This window comes from Pyrus communis, chromosome 16 (genome assembly GCF_041283825.1).
Source record: "Pyrus communis isolate YQ-2024b chromosome 16, ASM4128382v1, whole genome shotgun sequence".
Taxonomy (NCBI): Eukaryota; Viridiplantae; Streptophyta; class Magnoliopsida; order Rosales; family Rosaceae; genus Pyrus; species Pyrus communis.
Genome location: NC_142580.1, coordinates 2,002,974 through 2,023,411, shown reverse-complemented (window position 1 = coordinate 2,023,411; position 20,438 = coordinate 2,002,974). Strand labels below are relative to the sequence as shown.

At 36.5% G+C, this 20,438-nt stretch overlaps 3 protein-coding genes and 2 pseudogenes across 3 annotated transcripts; all 5 read right to left on the bottom strand.

The window, feature by feature from the left end:
• Positions 1–192: 192 nt before the first annotated feature.
• On the bottom strand, positions 193–1,503 carry LOC137731251 (LEAF RUST 10 DISEASE-RESISTANCE LOCUS RECEPTOR-LIKE PROTEIN KINASE-like 2.1). The gene is made up of 3 exons (XM_088688372.1): positions 701–1,503; positions 520–579; positions 193–405 (listed from the first exon to the last, which is right to left on the bottom strand). The coding sequence occupies exons 1-3, from the start codon at positions 1,449–1,451 to the stop codon at positions 314–316; spliced, it is 903 nt and encodes a 300-aa protein (XP_088544498.1). The 5' UTR covers positions 1,452–1,503; the 3' UTR covers positions 193–313.
• A 2,009-nt stretch (positions 1,504–3,512) lies between these two features.
• LOC137730495 (LEAF RUST 10 DISEASE-RESISTANCE LOCUS RECEPTOR-LIKE PROTEIN KINASE-like 2.1) lies at positions 3,513–5,034 on the bottom strand. Its single transcript, XM_068469484.2, has 3 exons — positions 4,201–5,034; positions 3,949–4,008; positions 3,513–3,828 (listed from the first exon to the last, which is right to left on the bottom strand). Exons 1-3 carry the CDS (start codon positions 4,955–4,957, stop codon positions 3,710–3,712), a joined length of 936 nt encoding a protein of 311 aa, XP_068325585.1. The 5' UTR covers positions 4,958–5,034; the 3' UTR covers positions 3,513–3,709.
• Positions 5,035–7,411: 2,377 nt separating this feature from the next.
• On the bottom strand, positions 7,412–8,951 carry LOC148689812 (uncharacterized; annotated as a pseudogene).
• On the bottom strand, positions 8,710–9,716 carry LOC137732253 (E3 ubiquitin-protein ligase RHA2A pseudogene; annotated as a pseudogene).
• A 7,237-nt stretch (positions 9,717–16,953) lies between these two features.
• Positions 16,954–20,420, bottom strand: LOC137731887 (2-oxoglutarate and iron-dependent oxygenase domain-containing protein CP2). The gene is made up of 9 exons (XM_068471134.2): positions 19,991–20,420; positions 19,560–19,607; positions 19,162–19,338; positions 18,937–19,087; positions 18,756–18,842; positions 18,270–18,394; positions 17,914–18,032; positions 17,296–17,407; positions 16,954–17,205 (listed from the first exon to the last, which is right to left on the bottom strand). The coding sequence occupies exons 1-9, from the start codon at positions 20,279–20,281 to the stop codon at positions 17,173–17,175; spliced, it is 1,143 nt and encodes a 380-aa protein (XP_068327235.1). The 5' UTR covers positions 20,282–20,420; the 3' UTR covers positions 16,954–17,172.
• Positions 20,421–20,438: the final 18 nt, after the last annotated feature.

Here is a 20,438-nt window from a genome sequence, read left to right as displayed (position 1 = left end):
CTCTTGAAATACTTACATCTTTCGATCTAAATAAGTAATGCTTTATACTTTCTAGTCCGAGTCACTTTAAAGGAGCTTTCGACTTAATCTTCAAGGTTACGGTCACACTCTTTTTCAACTTCTTGGATTAGAACGTTACGAAATAGTTTTCGATTCCACATACAAGTTGAATACAGAACATTACAATCTCCTTGTACACGAAAAAAGAACAAAGAAAAAAATTGAATCAAACTTTTTAATCACACATATAAAGGGTGAATAGGGTAAGGGTTCGTGATGTGGTTCAAGACTGGCTGATTGTTGGCGTCAAGGATTAATACTTAATTCGCCCTGCATTTCGTCTTCTCTGACATCTTCGGATAACGAATACCAATATAGCAATGGCAACCCCCAGAGCAATTAGACCTGAAAATGCAGGAAAAATATTTCCATCAGTTGCAAATCCCCACGAAATCGAAACAGGCAAGAAAAAAAACTACCAAGATTTTCAATGTTTACAAATAAAATTGTAAAAAATACCTCCCACAACGATTGCCGCAATTATTAATTTTCCTTCAGTACTTGTCAGCTCTTTGTTCTCTGCACTTGCACAAAAAGAAAAAGAGTGAAACATTTAAAAGAAAACGACTAATTAATCAAGTGACGTAACTGAAAAGTGTAATTAAATTACTAATCCTAAAGTTAAGAACGAAAAACGTACCTCTTTCACACCTGTAGGTGATTGGTTTAACCCTCGAGGTTACTACGCAGGGTTTACCTTTCAGAGCGCAATCCCTGCACTGAAGCGACCATCCAACTTCAAAGCCAGCTTTCAATAGTTCCATGACGTCCTCATAAGAATTGAACTTCGTAACACCTTTACGAAGACCGACAGGAGCCAACGAAATGACAGAGCATGACGGTTGAGGAGAATAATACGAGTATTCGCCATCATAAACAGCGTAGACATAAGTCCCGTTTCTTGTCAAGCAAGAAATTGTTGTGTGATTAGCAGCTTCCGGCACGCTGCTGATGTTTCTTGAGCAGTGTACGAATCTGAAACGGCTATCAGGGTCTGAGACACCTCTAAATCGTATATCTTTGAGAAATCCATCCGTTGTTACGACAGAACCAGACGGAAGGCTGCAGCTGTCATTGGCATCGGCGAAGTTGGCATCAACCAGACGGATTGTTTGATCATCGTACGAAATGCTTGTCACATAGAATTTTCCTGGAGAAATTTCCAAGATTGTTTTGTTGTTGACACAAGAGAGTTCGTAGTCGGGGTCGCCGCAGCCTGACGGATCGCCCTTTAGGCGAAAAGGGTAGCTGATGTTTCGGATTTCCCCGCAGGAAGAAGCAGAAGAACAGAATTCTTTGTCACTTCGAGCTTCCTCATTGATGAAAATAAGGAAAATCAGCACAGAAAAGAGAATAGTGGATGCAGTTTTCGATTCTAATCCTCTCATCATTGTATTATCTTTGAACGAATTTATAAATTAACAAGATATTAACTATAATCCAAAGTTGTAATCCTCTTATGTATGGAATAATGGAAGGAAGTGTTGGATCTGTATTTATACTTGATCCCCTGCAAGTTAATGGGTGGGATTTGGTCAGAGTTTTCTGCTAGCTCTGTATCGTTTCTTCTCAGGTTAGATAATTAGGGTATGAACTTTGAAGGCGTCTATAGACGTGAAGTGCCATAGTTTGGAGGGAGGAGGGCTACGCGTTTTGTTAAAATAATGGATTTAAGACGATTCTCCCTCATTATTCTTTTCGATCAATCAGCAAAGACGCAATTTGTGTTTGAAAAATCAAACGGTCAAGAGTCATTAGGTCAGGGTCAGCCAATCCATGACATATTATTTATTTTTCTATTTTTAAATAAATAAATGAGTGAGAATGGGTCATATTTTTTTTTTCCCCGAAAAGAATGGTCTTATGTTAGGTAAATAATAGATGAACATCTTGGTTATCGAATATGTTATTTACGTGGTATATATGTAAACGGGTATGTAAGATATTTTATGTTATATAACAAGGTTAAGGCGCTAGGTATTACTAGGATGGCGGTTAGAGGCTTAGTGCCTAGACGTATAGACGGGTATAGGCATTTTTTTTCAGTTTTAAATTTATTATATAATATATAAATTAATATCCACTTATATTAAAAAATATACATAATTATATTGAAATACATAAATTGAAAACTACAAAAAAAAAATTCTTAGAAGCCGTTCTAGCCCATTTTCTCTTTTGCACGAAACAACCCCCCTTCCCCCCAAAAGTCCCCAACCTTCACCACCGACCCCAACCAACCCCCTTGCTACTCCTTTTCGTTCTCCTATCTAGCCCGCTACCCCTCCCTCAAACCCTCCTCCTTCCCTCCCATCTTCTCTCCCCTACCTCCCCATTCCTTGCAATAGTTTATGGTCCCCTCTTCTCAATTTTCCTGTTTTCTTTCTCTTCCTTGTTTCCAGTAATCTTCTTAATTTCTAGTTTTCTTGAAATTGTCTCAACCTCTCTGAGCTTGTCTCAGATCTAGATTTTATGCCCCTTTCTTCCCCCATTGCTTTTACCCATTGTCAATCCTCAACCGCCGACCTTTGATATTCGGCCCATCGTGCGTCTCTTCTCGGTGGCGCATTTTGGTGTTAGGTAGTTATTAAAGTGTTTTTAGCACTATTTGTAGGATTATTGGAGCGCTTTTTATGCAGGTGGCTTGCTCGCCCTCATTTTCCCTTCATCCAACTTGTTCGTGGGCTCTTTCTCTTGATGGTGCTGGCTAATCAACAATGGTGGGAGCAACTGCTATGGTGGAGGCAGTAGTCTTCCAAATCCAGGGTTTTTGTTGTTGTGGGCTTGTTTTTTTGGGCATTTCTGTTGTAATTTCTTATGGGTTATTCTTTTATTTGGATTGTCTTTGGGCTTGTTATTTCATGTAATAGTTTTTGTAATTAATGAAAGTTTCTAGTTTGACCAAAAAATAAATTAACACATAAATTAAAAAATATGAGAACATATTGAAAACAACCATATAATGAACGTTCATTCAAGTATTTAACAAGTCTCTCATAATTTATTGAAAAAATTAAATGCAAAATGAAAGTTATCTGTTTTCTGCTTAGATGAGAGTCGCGACTTAGGCGGGCTAGACGGGCACCTAGGCAGGTCTATGCGCTCTTTCTTAGTTTTCAAACATCTAAAAATTAATCGGGACGGTGGTCAGTCGCCTAATGCTAAGATTTTTACAGCAGTAGGTGATATATATATATATATAAGGAAATTTAAGATATTTCACGTGTATTTTTTTTTTTTGAACCAACAATATTATCTATACTAAGAGAGTGTGGGAGTGGGCTATGTGCCACAATGACTAGCAATAATGTGGTTCAAATTTGGTTTTGACGAAAATCGAATCTGAGACCTCTTACGTACAAGTGAAGAAGAATATCATTAAATTGTAGTACTAAGTGTCCACGTGTAATCTTTATATCAAACATAACAAATGATGGAATTCACGTATCCGATTACAGGCCAAAATTCACATTTGATTTATTTCTCCTGGTAATTTCCGAAATAATTTGGAATTACACTTAGTAATTTACTGAATTATACATCCAAAAAAGAAACGGAAAAATCGAGCTACATTCTTTAAAATGCATTACAAAAAAAAAGGAAATAATTTTTAAGGAATTCACGCATCCAAGAATTTCTGATTGTTGGCTCAAGCATCAATCCGATTCTGCAGATTCTTGTTCGTGTTATCTGCTGCATTTGGTCTTCTCCGACATCTTCGGATGACAACTACAATTATACCAATGATAACTCCCAGAGCAATCAGACCTGAAAATGCAGGAACAAGATTTTTATCAGTTGCAAATCGGAACGGAATAAAAAAGGGGAAAAAAAAATAACAACTTTGTCAATGTATGTATGTATGTACAAATACGATAGTAATACTACCTCCCACAACGATTGCAGCAATTATCCAGTTTCCTTCAGCTCTTGTCAGTTCTTTGTATTCTGCATTAAAAAAAAAGTGCAACGTTAGGGAAGAGAAAACATAATCAAGAGACATAAAGTGCAATTGATCATATGTTACGAATTCGAACTGTGAAAATAAATTGCGTAATTAACGGTAAAACATGCTTTGAAGAATTTTAGGAAATTTAACAGACGAATTTAAACCACTTAAAAGGTAATGTAGGAACCGACCTTTTGCACAGATATAGATGAGTGGTTTATCCATTGATTTTACTACGCATTGTTTACCAGCCAAAGAGCAATCTCTGCACTTAACTGACCATCCAATTTCAAAGCCAGCTTTCAGTAGTTCCATGACGGCCTCATAAGAATTGAACTTCGCAACATCTTTACGAAGATCGACAGGAGCCAACGAAATGACAGAGCATGACTTTTGAGGTTCATAATACGAGTAATCGCCATCATAAACGGCGTAGACGTAAGTCCCGTTTCTTGTCAAGCAAGGAACCGTTGTGTGATTAGCAGCTTCCGGCACGCTGCTGATGTTTGTTGAGCACTTGACGAACCGGAAACGACTTCCTGGGTTCAACCCGTATCCCCTGAATCGAACATCCCGGACGTAGCCGTCCGTTGTTTCGACAGGACCAGACGGAAGGCCGCAGCTTCCGTTTGCAAAGTTGACGTCGACCAACCGGATTGTTTGATCATAGTAGGAAATATTGTGCACGTAGTATTTCCCGGGGAATATCTCTAGGATGGCTTTGTTGTCGACACAAGAGAGCTCGTAATCGGAGTCACCACAGCCGGATGGATCGCCCTTTAGGCGAAAAGGGTAGCTGATGTTTTTTATTTCTCCGCACGAAGACGAACAGTTGGGTTGTGCTTGAATTTGAACGAAAAATAACATAATCAGCAGAGAATAGAGAAGAGAAGATGTATATTGGACCGTCCTCATGATATATATTATATGCTTTTGCAGAATAATCATGCAATTCAGAACTTTGGGTGAATAATTTGGGATGAAGCTCTACGTATATATAGTCTCGTGGAATTTCAAAAAACTGTTTAGGCGTGTTGATTTTTATCCAAAGTTTGGAACGCCATGGCCCTATCTTCTTCTTCTTGAAGGAAATCTCCATTGATGTTCCTTTGTTAGTCAACGAAGGGGAGTGGGTCAAAACTTTCCAGCTACATGCTGTGGATCGCCCTTTAGGCGAAAAGGGTAGCTGATTCTTTTTATTTCTCCGCACAAAGACGTCCAGTTGGGTTGTCTTTTTCTAAAGATAGTAATGACTCTGTCAAGTTGCCTGCTATAACGGTTGGAATCATTGAAGGGCATTTTGTAAAGCCCACACCCACATTGTATCTTAAGATGTTAATCGTTTATGTGTTAGCACATATGCAAAAAATGAGTGTAGCGGAGATAAAAATGCTTCGTTAGATGTTTGATGAGAATATTTGAGGTAAAGTAGAAGTGACCGCAATTGAAGATAAGATGAGAGAAAATCAGTTAAGATGGTTTGGACACGTGAACCAGAGACTTACAATTGCTTTGATCAGAGTTGCGATTATGAAATGTAACCTCAAGAAAAAAAGAGTAGAGGAAGATCTAGGAAAACTCTGAAAGAGACTGTAAAAAAAATATGAAGTACTTGGAGCTAACGGAATACTTGACACAAAGTTGAGTCCAGTGCATTTTATGATTCATAAAATCGACTTCACTTAATAGGATAAAACTTGATAGTTGTTATTGTAAACCTCTATTTTATAGGGTCTTTTTTAAAAAATTATGTAAGACGTCTTTCAAATAAAATTTTATTTGCGAGACCCCTCACTAAATGAGTAAATTTGAACCTAGTGCAACTCACTAATATTCATATGACATAAACGCGTTATCTGAAATTCTGAATTTTGAAGACCGAAGATGTCTAGTGTCTTGGATTGGATAAGCTCATGAGCAAGCTGACTGTTTGTCATTGGAGCCATTTAATTGTTGGGACCATGGTGTGCCCAGTTTTTTAATTTATTAGCTGGTTATTTTTATAGGGAAGTGTTATTGGCACTCCAAAAATCTCATTCTACACTCCTTACAAGTGTATTTTTCTTTTCAAATATATAAAGTTTGTAATGTAGAATGAGATTTTTGGAGTGCCAATAACAATTCCTATTTTTATAATATGCAATTTCATGTTGGAAGGAGATTATAGTCTTTTGAGAAACAATTTATAACAAGTGGCCCAATGAAATGAGGCCTATTTGGAAAATGTACAAGGCTCAATGGCCCATAAACAAAGAACTAGACCAAACTGCCAATAGGCCCAAATTGACCCAATATCTGAATTATTTGCATGAGCACCCCAGGAGCTTTGGAAGTTACACACATCAACATACAAATGTTAAGCTCAAGAATTGGTGATTGCAGGGGCCGACGACTGCTGGTTATGATTCTGGAGATTTTTCTGGGCTTCGTTTCGGCTTCTATGACATCTTCGAATAACAACCACCAGTACAAGAATTATACACAACAGACCAATTACAGCTGAAAATGCAGAGAAATGATGATTTCTATAAGTTGCAAACTTGAACCAGATTAATGAATAATGTATATATAGAAAAATAGAATACCTCCCACACCGATTCCTACGAATATCAAGTGAAATGAACATTTTTGCCTGTCGGAAAACACTTTTAACTAATTCAAAAACAATTTCTGGCTTGGCTTTACATAAGCAAGACATAAAATTAAGCGTGGTCATAAACTTAGGCATACACAAAATTAGTCGCATATGGATACTTCATAAATTATTAAGTGTGACTGTTACATTGTGACGTGACGTTATAATACTTCGGATGTGATACTTGTTGGATATATGTCAACAATCTGTAACAAACTTATATAGGCTAATAATAAAGGCGAATAAATATTTTACAGAATATAAACAGAATGCAATAATAATTAAGCAGATAAATAGAAGATCGAGGCTTACGTACTGCAATATCCTTGAAAAAGAAATTTCGTCCATACTGAATGCTTGTAGTTCTACGAACGTCTGCTTCACCAGGATTCAACGATCAAGTTAGAATTCCAGCATCGAAAAACTTAACTTATGACGAATTTTCTTTGTGGTTCTCTCAGTAAGAATGTTTTGGATTGTAGAAGGAGAATTATGTTTTTATTTGTTCTAAATGTCATGCAGATGGATGTATATATAATATGATTATGCATGTTCGCAATAGGTATGGAGAAGGGATGCATATGTTGGGAGATATCTTCTCAGAGGGGTGTTTGCTTTCTGTGTTCTTTCACCACACTTCAGACTTCATCTGAAAGGATGAGTTTGTTGGTAAAAAATAATTAATTAATTAAATTCGAAAATAAATAATTAAATAATTTAATTATTAGAGCCCGAGCCCCAAGGCCCATCTTTTGATAATTAATACATCCCAAAGCCCAACCTCAAGGGTAAGCCCAATTTTATTGTTCATGGTCCATCACTCCAATCACTTTCTTTTAAGCGACAAAGCCTTATAAAGTGAGGGGGCCTTTTAATGGTGAGCAATGTGAGACAATGAAATTCTACTCAAAATTTCCAACAATACTAACCCTGTGAACATACATAGGTGCGTGGCTTAGTATGCCATGAACGTACTCCGCAACTCTTACCAGCCAAGAAGCAGTCCCTCCACTCAACCGAACATCCAATATCAAACCCTGCCTACAATAGTTTCATGACGGCTTCGTACGAAGTGAACTTCATGTCCGGATGATAATCTACAAGAGCCATTGCAACAAGCGAGCACGACGGTTGAGGACGATAATAATACTCAGGGACATAAACCGCATAGAAGTAGTTCTCATTTGTGGCAGCCAAACATCGAACTCTTGTGTAATTAGCAGCTGTTGGCAGGCCGCTGATGTTTTTGAAGCACTTGACGATTCGAAATCGACTAGTATGGTATCACAGCTCCTTGGAACTGAAAATCCTTGACATTCCCGTCGCCTGTTTCGACAGTTCCAGACGGAAGGCTGCAGGATCCGTAGGCAAAGTTGACGTCGACCAAACGGAGGATTTAATCGTCATATGAGATGTTGTGCACGTAGTATTTTCCCCGGATAATTTCTAAGATGGTTTGTCCGTTCACGTTCGCAAGAACACTCGTCGTCAGGATCTTCGCAGCCAGATGGATGTCCCTTTAGACGAAAAGGGTACTTGATGTTTTAGATTTCTCCGCAGGAAGTAGAACAATTATATGTTTGGGCTTTGCAATTATTTAACAGCCCAATCCTTTTCTTTTTTTTTTCTGTTTTATGTCACTTAGCATATATAATTAAAAATAAATAAAAATATTACTTTTACTATCTATTTGTATCATCTTTCTAATAGAGATAAAATTTAGATACGTTGATAAGCCCTACATAATGATACAAATGATAGTACAAGTATCTAAAAAGAAAACATAACCCACATTTTCTCTCCCTCTTCTTTTTTTCACATTTCTCTTCAACTTCTCTATTTTTCATATATTTTTCTTTTTCTTAATTTTTATATTTACACACACTATGACTTCTCTCTTTTCTATATATTTTTCTTCTTTTTTTTTTTTAATTTTTATATTTACACGAACATAGAACTAGTAAAACCCAAATTATCATATAATTCCCCACTTTTATTTACCATTTAGTAACCTTTTTAAATTTCTAATCTTAACATGCATCATAAAATATATTAAAAATGGCGGTAAATACAAAAACATCCCTCTTCCTTATTTAATTAGCACACCAAAAATTTACAGTCTAGAAAAAAAAAAAAAAAAACCCAGAGAGTTAAAAAAAAGAAAAGAAAAAAGAAGAAGTTAGAAGGACCAAACAATCCATGGCCAACAACTCTCTAAAATATCAAAAAAAAAAAAAAAATGGAAAAAGCAGAGAAGGAAAAAAAGAAGAAACCGCCGGCGGATGGGCGGATATAAGTGGACACCATGTGATCATATATTTATGATGTTATCTCCATTGATTCTCAGCGGATGGAAAGCCAGTGGCGGAGGTCGCGGGAGAGTCGGGAGCGCGGGAGCGCGCCGCCGTCGAGGTTTACGACGGGAGAGCGGCAGAGAGGGCAATTGAAGTTGAGGTGGTTGAGGCAGGAGTCGAAGCAGTGCTTGTGGAACACGTGGCGGCACTGGAGCATGCGGACCTGCTCCCCATCCCTTAAGGTGCACAAGCACACCACGCAATCGCAATCCCGTGCGGTGGCAACGGCGTCGTCACGGTCGTATGGATAGGATAACTGGCGGTTGATGGCGAGTTGGTCGGACAGGTTATCGGGACCCGCGAGTCCCGAGCCCACGGTCGGGCCCGCAATATCGCCTTCGTCGTAGTCTGTGCCTGGACCGGGATGGGGGCTGAGGCCCAGAAAATGAAGGAGGGTGAGGAGGGAGGAGCGGAGGTGGTTGATGGAACTGGCGATGAGTGCGATGAGTAGGAGTGGGATGGAGTCGGATGAGACGTCGTTCAGCTGGCTTTGTAACCCCATACTAAATTAATGGATTATGATCTCTCTCTCTCTCTCTCTCTCTCTCTCTCTCTCTGTATATAGCAACAATATAGTCTATAGATACATATATGTTATATATATGATGTTAGCTTAGTTCTCAAGCGTCTTTCCATGGTGGATGTACATATATGAAGTGAGAGGGAAAGTGGTTGTGAATGTTGTGAAGGTGAGATATAATATACAGCTATGTGTGTGTGTGTATATATATATATTATATTATATATATAGAGAGAGAGAGAGAGAGAGAGAGAGAGAGAGATATTGGGCAGTGGGCATGGCAATTTGGTAAATACATAGGGTTAAAAAGGGAAGGAAATCAAAAGGGCAAAGGCAATGGGTGGGGGGGAAACTAAAAAGTAGGGGAAAAGGAGGGTATACAGTGAATGTACTGGGAAGTATGTGTGGGGAAGAGAGGGAGGACAGCAGGCAGCAGGGAGGGAGGGGTGGGTGTCTGTGAAGGGGCGACTTTACGATTGCAAGTTGCAACCTTCAGGCCTCTCACTTCTTTTCTTCGCTTTCTTTTGTTTTGTTTCAGTTTTGTGATTGGATGAGGAAGGAAGCAGGCCAACTGTGAAATAGGATAAGACTGATTGACTGGAGGCCACGGTTGTAAATAAAATTTTGGAAACTAAAAAATACAGAAATTGATGATTGATTTATTACTTAAACGTTGATAAACGTATTTATTTTTATTGATGACATATAATTTAGTTTCTAAATTTTGTCTTCAAATATTATCTCTCTAGCATTACCTGGAGAAGGCAAGGAGCCAAGCGCTCCACACTTGAATTCGAACCTCTCTTTTATCCGACGGTAACTTGCATGAAACAAAAACATTAAAGTACTGGCATCTTAAATAAACTATACTTAATTTAAGTTTTTAACACAGTTTACATTGTATGATTGATTAGAAGTACTTCCCCCACCATCACAATGAGCCCTCATTTAATTTTACACATTAAATGAATCTGATACACCAATACGTCAAAACAACCACACGAAACCCTGATTAGATTGATGTAAATTACATCTCCCACTCCACGTGAAAAATAAGGGGAAAGTGCAGGTGGTGCATGCCAAATTGCCAACTGCAAAGCCTAATCATGCATGTTCATCCATGTGGTTTCTCATCATATGTACTTTGGATCTTCTTGCATGAGATCTTGACAATACGAGGAGAAGGACTTTTGTGATAATATGATTACGACTTTTGTGATATGAGTACGCATTCATTATCATTCTGTGCTAATAATATAACTCTATGTTGAGAAAATTTATACAAAATATTGTAGGTATTAAAATAAAATGTCACGTTAATAGTATATCTGTAATATGTAAGTTGTTCTCCAATACAGAGGAAACTATTAACCAATAAATATAGTTTGCGTACGAAATTACGAGTTGCTGTCCATCCTACTTGATATAAAATCCAACTCAACCCCGATCCTAGTCCTAATGAATATGAAAGTTTCTTTGACCTTTTCGAATTTTCGATGCATGCATTACATTACATAACCATTAGAGCTGTGGCTCAGCCTGTCTTAGTCAGAATATATATGGCCACGCATGGCCCATCGCCACTAGCTAGTTTCGAGCGTATGGTCATCATTTTACTCTTTCGAGTTAAGAAACCTATTTTCCTAACATTAATGTGCGATTGATACATTTGATTATTTATAAGATAATTATTGAATTAATATATAATTAGGTCCTCTCGAGCTAAAGACTATAAGCCACATTTAGCCATAAAAAATTGTAAGGATCAGTATCCAACCACAGGGCTAAAGGAATTCGGGCTAACAAAATCATGATTAGTTTGGTCACAAGGCAGGTAATATGTAGCCTCGGAGTAGACTAAGTTTGGCCTAAAAAAGTTATAAAATATGAAGGAGGAATAAAATAAAGCACCGCATGGTTTGAGATGAAAAAAAATTAGCCCTAAATTAGTCTGTAAAATATAAAACGTTTATAGGGCTAAAACATAGTCAAGGGTTACGTTTAGCCTTTGATGATTGAAGATGACCCTCATTTGTAGGTGATGGATTGCTCATTGCATTCCGAGTTCAAACTTTTCTCCCTCATCGTATAGATTAGTGTAGAATATTGTTTATAACACTTAGACCCATATAATTTCTTTTATTTGCATTACAAATAAATTGATTTATTGGCAAAATAATATGGTTTGATCAATTTGTTAGTTAATTAAGTTTAAAATAATTATCTGTACTGTTGATAAAGCCATGCCGCTTTATTGGTAGTAATCAATATAAAATTATTAAACAGGTAAAGGTCACATTTACATATCTTGCTAAAGAGATGATTAGCACGTTGATAAGGAAAAAATAGTAATTAAAAATAAAGAAAAGAGGATGTATGATAACAAAAGCCAAATCTTCTTCTATTTTTGGTTGGAATTAACCACATTAATAATTAGTGACAGTGACCAGCATGTTTGAACTTCATGAAGTTGATTAGAGACACGACAATGTACTTCACCTTTTACACCTAATTATTGAATATTTTGTTGTAATTTAGATAATTTAATGTAAAGTATTGCTGATGTAAAAAACTTTAAAAAAAAAATATTAGTAACGATCCATATCCAAGAAATTATGTGCATGAACTCCAATTTTAACCATAAAAATAATTTTATAGCAAATACACAGATCATTCGTAATGTTTTTATCAATTTTGTTCATCTATTTTTATACAATTTGATGACTAAACGACTTTAGTTCTATAAATTGGCGACGAATAGTATTGAATAAAAACTCATACTCATCTTTTGAGTAGTAAAATATTGTTCTATACATAAAGAAACATGCGTGATTCTGACCAAAAACCAAAACAGACATGTGTGATTAGTGGAGAAGGATTCTTTCGTGATCTCCGCTGACTGGTTAATCAAGGATACATTAAAAATTGAGGACTAAACCTACAAATAAATTAAAATTAGTAACCCCTGTGTTTGTTTATTAATTCATCAGAAAGAGAGAAATAAAATAATTAGAAGATGCATGATGCAATCTCCACCGTCCACGAAAATCCACGTATCCGCCGACCTCACTGTTTTTTTTTTTTTTTTTTTTTTGAATACATCGATATCGATATTTTTATATTAAGGGGAGGGGAAGTTCAGCTAAACCACACAATTGACAACCTAATTTAGTATCGAATTCGCCATCCACGAAATTCAAACTTAAGACCTCTCACTTTTAAGTGAAGAGGTATACCACTAGATCGTAGTACTGAATGACCAATCTCATTGTTAGTTGTCAATTTTCCGTTTCTAAGCTAAGCTCAACCTCCTCCCCCTAGATAATATCGCTTTTTTTTTTTTTCATAAATAAAATTCCAAGTTACCCAAAAGGCCTAAGGTTTTCTGTTGTTGAGAATAATTATTAAGGCTTATTTACATCAATGTCCCTTGAAACTCAATTATAATCTCACTTTGTTACTTAAAATTCAAAACGTCTCACTTAATCCTCTAAATGTCAATTTTTTGTCTCATTTCGTTAGCTTTGTTAAAATTTCAGTTAAATCATCTTATGTGACAAGGTGAGCCTATTAACTTATCACTTTTATCATTTTCTTGACAAGTATTTAGAAAGAAAAAAAAATTACATGTAAAAATAACGGTATTACAAATCAATTATGCAATATCATGTGAGTAATAAAAAATAATGCATAATAAACTTCGGATAATGTCGCTTTAACTTTCTGATTGCATATAAATTTTTCAACATAGAAAACAATTGGTGCAAACGTGATATAAAATTGCTAAAAAATGTGCACATTCATCTGGGAGTGAGGGAACTCAACTATTCACATTAAAGATGCAAAGGAAGAGCTAAACCAACTCAGCTCTCCAAGTTTAACTTCTTTCATTGAAGATGTTCTTAAACGAAGGTAATCGAAACTCCCATTGTACCAAATCAAAACCTTATCATAAACAAAAGGTGCATAGGGGTGTCTAATCTATGGTCTACTCGACGAAAAAGTGCCAATCATATACATATTATAATTTAGTCAGTCCAAAGACCTTATTAGAAGGATCAAGATAGGAGGAGATTGTCTGCCCTCCTGTTTAGGTGCTCTTCCCATCTTTTTTTATTTGTGCGTTTACTGTTAAGTCACGTTAACATTTTATATTGATTTTTTTATAGAAATAATAAGACAAAAAATAATATAAATATAAAATATTGACATGATTTAATCATGATCGCACAAATAGAAAAAGATGAGAAGGGCATCCAAACAGGAAGACAAATAATCTACCTCTATCGAGACAATATTTAATTGACGATCAACAATTATATCGACGATGACAATGAAAAGGACGACGGGTAGGACGGTATATAGGACACCCTAGCAATGAATTAGAGTAAACTAATCACAATTACTTCAAGAAAAGGCTTTGAAATCATATTATAATTACACGATCACATCCCCGCAGGAACAGTCGAGAATAAAAATAATATATTTATTAGCAGGAATCATTTTCGGATGCCTTGTTTGTAGGTCTTCGAGAGTCGAGAAGAATCCCAGAGAAAATTTAGTTGTTAAAAGAAGATGACTTGGAAAATCATTCCCATTCATTGTACTTGAGGCTTGAGAGAGGCCACCTAAAGTAGAAACTTTATTTAAAATTAAAAATCACTACTACTGTGGCTAAGATATGTTTATGTTTCTTTGATAGTTTGTGCCCAACACTAACGATTAGTTCTAGGGTTGAGAAGAAAACAGCAATTTTGTTTGTTGACGTTCAAAATTAGGAGGTCAACAAAGATCAGTGTGACCAACTTTTGATGGGATTTGAGATCACGACTTTAAGTAACGGACAATGATATTGAAGTTGTTCACTCTTAAAACTGAGTTATGTCTATTGTAATTCTTCGTATTTATATGACATAGGTTATTAGAAACGTTCGGTAATAGTGTATCGTTCCATTCGATGACTATAAGAGGTACTTGCTCCTCGTTAGTCTTCACATAGGCCTTTTGTGAGCCAAAAAGTCTCACAAAGTCTTGGCACTAGAGTATTCCGCTGTTCTCGCATTGGATGGTCAAAACACACAAATCCAACCAACAAATTATTCTTCCACTATCTAAGTAACACGTGGAAGTGAAGTGACGTTGGCTCCTAGTTGCAATGTTTCCTAATCGAATGCGTGTCGAGTGCTTTGCTCAGCCCTGAGCTGTCAACAGAATACCACCCCGAACACTTGGTCTGACAATCTTTATGTTTCTTTGTAAACTTCTTAGCTGATAGTCAAACGATACCATGGAGCGGTCAGGCCTCATTCATTTGGTACTATCGGGTTGGCTTATAAGCTCATTGACTTGATATTTTTTCCCACATTAATTTAATCCTTCTATCTTTACCCCATTAATAGCACTAACACTAACACGTGTGCAGTGTGTTCATGAAATTGATTTCAGAAGGGTACTTTTACTTTGACCATTACCTATCGATATATTTTTTTTCTTTCAATATAAAAAATACTTCACATGTCATGAAAATAGAGGAAATGATATAACTTTTTGTATCCTTTCATTTATTTTATAACACAGTAAAATACTTGTTTGAATACGGATATGGAAAAAATTTCTCTTATAAAAAGTTTAAAAACTTTAGAGCTTGTTTGGTACTCTACTTAAATCTAATTTTTTAAACTCAAAAACAATTTTCAAGTTTTAGACCTTAAAAACTTGTTTGGTAGAACTATTTTCAAAAACTGAACTCAAGACTAACTCAAAAATATAGTTTATTATCTAAAAACATAAAAAGTGAGTTTTTGAAGTTTTTAAACTTAAACTCACTTCTTTCTTTTCTCTCCCTCCTCCCCTCTCACTCCAAATCTATCTCTCTATCTTTTCTTCATTCTATCTCCTCATTTTTATTTTTTATTTTGTACTTTTTTTGTCTCTCCTCCAATCCACTCTCTTCATTCTCTCGGTTCTTTCTCTCACTCATCTTCCTCTCTATCTCATCTGATCATTTCTCTTCTTTCTCTTTGACTCAATCATCTCTTACTTTCTTTCCTTCTCTCCTCTTTCTCCCTCTCCTGCGACCCCATCTTTTTAGATATCTTTGTCTAGTTTAAGTTGTAAGATTTAAAATTTTTAAATCGCAAACCAATCAAGTTTTTGAGTTTTAAAGAAAACTATTTTCAATAAATGTTCTTAAGAAATGTTTTGAGAAATGATAAAAATTTTCAAATAAGATACCAAACAAGCCCTTAGACCATCTCCAACCCTTGGGCTAAAACCTAAAATTTTTAGCCCAAAAAATTTAAGTTTTAGCTCAGAAACAACTTTTCTACTCCAACCCTTATGACCTAAATTTTTTAGCCTGAGATTATTAAAGAAAAAATTTAGGCTAATTTTTTCTTTTAAAGTAATTTAAAAAAAAATTATGTATAGTATCATAATTTAATTTTATGAACATTTTAACCTAAAAATATATAAACTCCGATAAATATTGAAAAATCACTAAATTTGGGTGAATTTTGAGTTAACTATATATTTTTAATTATTTTAGCCGTTGGATTTAAATTTAGGTCGTTAGAACTTTTTTTTACCGTTAGATTTGATTATATTAAATCTCAGCCATTGAATTCAATAAATCCTAGGAGACATGCCCATGTGGGTGGGGTCCTGTTGGTGGTGCCCATACCATTTTATGGGCTAAATCCTGGGGAAAATTTGGCTTTTAGCTCACACATTTAATATGGGTTGGGTTGGGTTTTGGGAGGGGGTGGAATAAAACCTAAAATATAATATTTAACCCAGAGTTGAGTTTGGTCTTAAGATGTCCTTTTCTGACATTGAACACTATTCTTACCTAATGGTTATTTTTATTTTTAACACTCGGTTAAACTCACTTTCTTTGTAATCGAGTCAAAGTGTCACCGCCACTCATATTCACGTGGAAAATTGTGATCGGATGGTTGACATTCTTACTTTTATATGGTAATATGTGATGAATGCAGAAGGATAATTGACAGATTCATGCACGCGTAACGACCTTTGGGATATGGATTTAAGCAACAATATACCATTTGGTCCTAAATGGCTTGCTTTCTTACACCAATTCCTTAAGAGCTAGTGTTGTGGAGACAGACCTACTGAGTAGACAAACAGAGAAAGCATGTTTGACTTGAATATTTTGATCAAACGTGTAGAACGAGTTAAACTAAAGATGGTGTTGAGTAACATCTTCTTTCATGATACCAGAGTGGGCTTTCTATACTTTGAATTTCATGAGATTTGTATGTGGATGGTGGGAGAGAAACTTACAGCAGAAATGCCATATTGCCATTGTGGGGTTATCCAAGCCAATCGCGCAATGTCAAGTACAGTCGTGTGTGACTACATAAAAAGGGCACAACACAACACAGTTACTTGTCGAACTGGGCATGCTAAAGCGTTGAAACACACAGTGAAACCACACCGCCACCGGCCTTTCATATTACTAACATATAGCCCGACTGTAGTCTGTATTAATGGATGGAATACGAATTTGAAAATAGACACGAAAAACGTCTATGTGCTGATAAGGATGAGATTTTACAACTTCATGAGCAAAAGTTGCAAGATGAACAGATCAAGAAGAATCGGAAGTAAAAACATAAAAGAAATAAACAGCTCAAGCAGTTTGTCCATCTCTCTTAAGTATTTCCTGTGAGAAGAAAATCAGAGGTCAGAAGTTAATGAATGCCAAACATGGAAACACGCTGAATATTTTTCTGTCTCATCAAATATTCCATACCAGTTTGGTTGCGGCAATTGATTGGCGCTGCCTTTCTTTCTTCTCACGTTTGCACTCTCCACACCAGTTGGAAAAATCTTTCTGATATTTCTTCAGCTCCCTAAAGACCGAACTACAAGAAGATTGGGGATACAAAGTAAGTAATTTGGTAAACAAGAATGCATAATTGAGATAATCCTTGCAGTAGAACCCTATGTTTGACAGTTTTACTGTAAGCATACCTCGAAAAGCTTCTGCAAAACTGTTCGTAAGTAAATTCACCGGCACACAGGAAAAAAATCCTAGAACCTAACGAGCCCAAGATCCAAAGGTTACTTAGCCTTAAATAAATTCTATTAATTTCTTAGATGACACGTTTTGGTAATGTATGTTTACAAGGCCATTCAGTGTGTTTTGCAATGTGCACAATCAATTGAGAAAACAATAGAGGACATAGCGTTTAGGAGAAACCAACTGTGTGAAACCGGATATTCCAACATTTCACTGAACTCTACTTCAAGACCAGTTAGGGAGATTGTGCAGTAACCAGAAAGTTAGGGAGATTGTAATATCCTTGAAATCCTTGGGTAAGGTTTCTTGAAATTCTTTTAGGGGGGGATTAAATGTGGAGAACGGTACCTTCTGCACCATAATAGTAAGTTGACTCGACGCCCTGATGTCGTGGCTCTAGCACCATGTCGATGGCGACCACGATGAAGAATGGCATGTCCCGGGACATGAGGATAATCAAAGATTTCCTATAAATAGAATTCCAAGAAAAAGTTCAATACATATATGGTAAAATGTATGAAAATAAAAGATTTATTACAACTAACAAAACATAAGAAAAAAAACAAACATGCTACTTACTATTTATCATATATTAGAAATGATATCCAATATGATACCCGAAAGTCTTTGTATTACTAAAAGATGAAAAATATGACCCTACATAAAAAAATTGTACCAAAAATTGATCATAAAGAATAGCATACCTCAGATTGTGTCTCTGAATTAACATGTTTATCACATCGAACACCTCGAAAGAACAAATCTCCACCTGAAAATTGCTTTCCCAAGCAAACATTCAAGGTGACTTCTGAATCATCCACATGAAAACCTGCAATATAAAGCTGTTGCGGATTCATAAAAGCTTAACAAGCTATAAATCTAGCACAGGGGTTTAAGATGAAGACACACATACAGTATTGAACAATTGGACACAATTACGAAAACATAAGGAGAAATAATGCCAAATCAGCTAAACCAACAATATAATCAGTAGAAATAACTCAAAAATGCAATAGAGTACATTATCGTCCCGTCAGATACTAAAGGCTCAGTATTTCTCTGCAGTCTACAGCATATCTCCCTCAACTAAGAAAATATAAAGAGTGGAAATGGCAGAGAGATAAAGGCTTAAGTACAAATGTTTCTTTCGAAAAACTAGATCTAAAACCTTTAGATGGATGAGCACCTACCAAGCTCTACATCCCTATCAATTCCATATTCAACAACAAAACCGTGATGAGTATCCAGTGTGGATCCACCAACTTCCGGGAAGAAAACTGCATCAACAAAAAAAAGTATAACCTTATTTCTAATCTTTCACATATAAGAACTTTTTCTAATTACAATTTCACAATACTAGAGATGAAATACCTTTGGAAATAGGACATATAAAGTCCTCCATCAACTTGTCAAGCATGGTTTCCAGGCCAAAGTCATCAAGAACACAACCGTATCTATTCATTGTATTTGGTCGCATGATTCTGAAATTTGTCTCATTGACCCACCCTTGAAAATTTTCCACCTAAGCAATCAGAATTTGATAAGAAAATAGAAAAGGTAACATAAAGGAAAATTAACTTTTATTCAAAATGATACCTCAGTTACTAACAATTCACAGAAATCCGGCTGAAGCATTTCAAATGTATAAACTCCAGGAGAGGGTTCAGACAGTATACTTCTAAAGCTATCCTCTGTGTTCTCACTGATTGCTCTGAGAAATGAGGGGACAAAGAACTTTTCAGCTTGCAGAGTGTACAACTCCCTTTTTAGAGGCTGCAAAGAGGAAGGACCGATTAAGAAGGAAATACTTAAGTTTGTTGACAAGCCATCATGACTAAATGTCTAATGCAGAACTCAAGCCCCCAATTCCAGGAGTACCAAAAGAAGGGGCTTAACTTTAATGACTGCAACATTCGACCATGATCCATAAATGTGTTGTTTACATATTACAGCAAGTTTCGAAATGTTAACCGCATATTAGCCGTTAAATGCACCTGATAGTGTGTGATGATCTTCTGCCTGTATTCTCGATGTCGTTGAACCTGTTTATTCAAACAGAAAAAAACATATGAGCCACTCAGGAATGCAGTGACGCCGGATTGACTAATTAACCAAAGCACATTGCCCCTGCCTGTTCTGACTATATGTTATTTCTACTCAAGCTTATCTCCCTTGACTAGGCACATAAACTAAATCCGCATCAACAATCAAAATTTAACACAGGAATATATCCACATCAATCATTTCTGGAGAATTCAAAGAAATTACACATTCTACCCCAATCGCAACTGAAGCAAACTCATTTCACACATTCATCCAAATATTCAAATTCACATAACAAGAAATTCCGAAACTTCCAATATTCAAATTCATTTTCAGTTTCATGCATGCACCAAACTTGAGGGAGAGAGTTATCATATCTTACACGAGTGCGTTCGCTCTCGGGTGAGTACCGGTGGAGAATGTCCCTCATGTACTGGAGCTTGAGGTCACGTGAGGCATTGAGCATGGTGGGAGGCAAGTAGCGCTCCAGCGAGCTGAAGAGCAAGGGACTGAACTCCAACTGCTCCAGGTCCTCGTAGCTCTCCGCCTTGTGATCCTTGTTCGGCATCAGTCTCAGCCTGTTCGACAAGCTCATCACGCAGTTTCCGTTGTTGCCTGTTCTCAGCGTTTGCGGCGGTGGCCTCCGTCGGTCCGCCGCGCCGTCCGTAGCCATAGTCTTCGACTCTTCGTGAGAGAGATTGGGGATTTTCAGAGAGATATAGTGACTGAATTGGTGGAATTTTGTTAGGGTTTTGAAGAAATGAAAAATGAAGAAGAAGAAGTTTGAGCTGCAGGTTAGGGCTTGGGTTCCCTGTGGCGTGGTTGGTTGG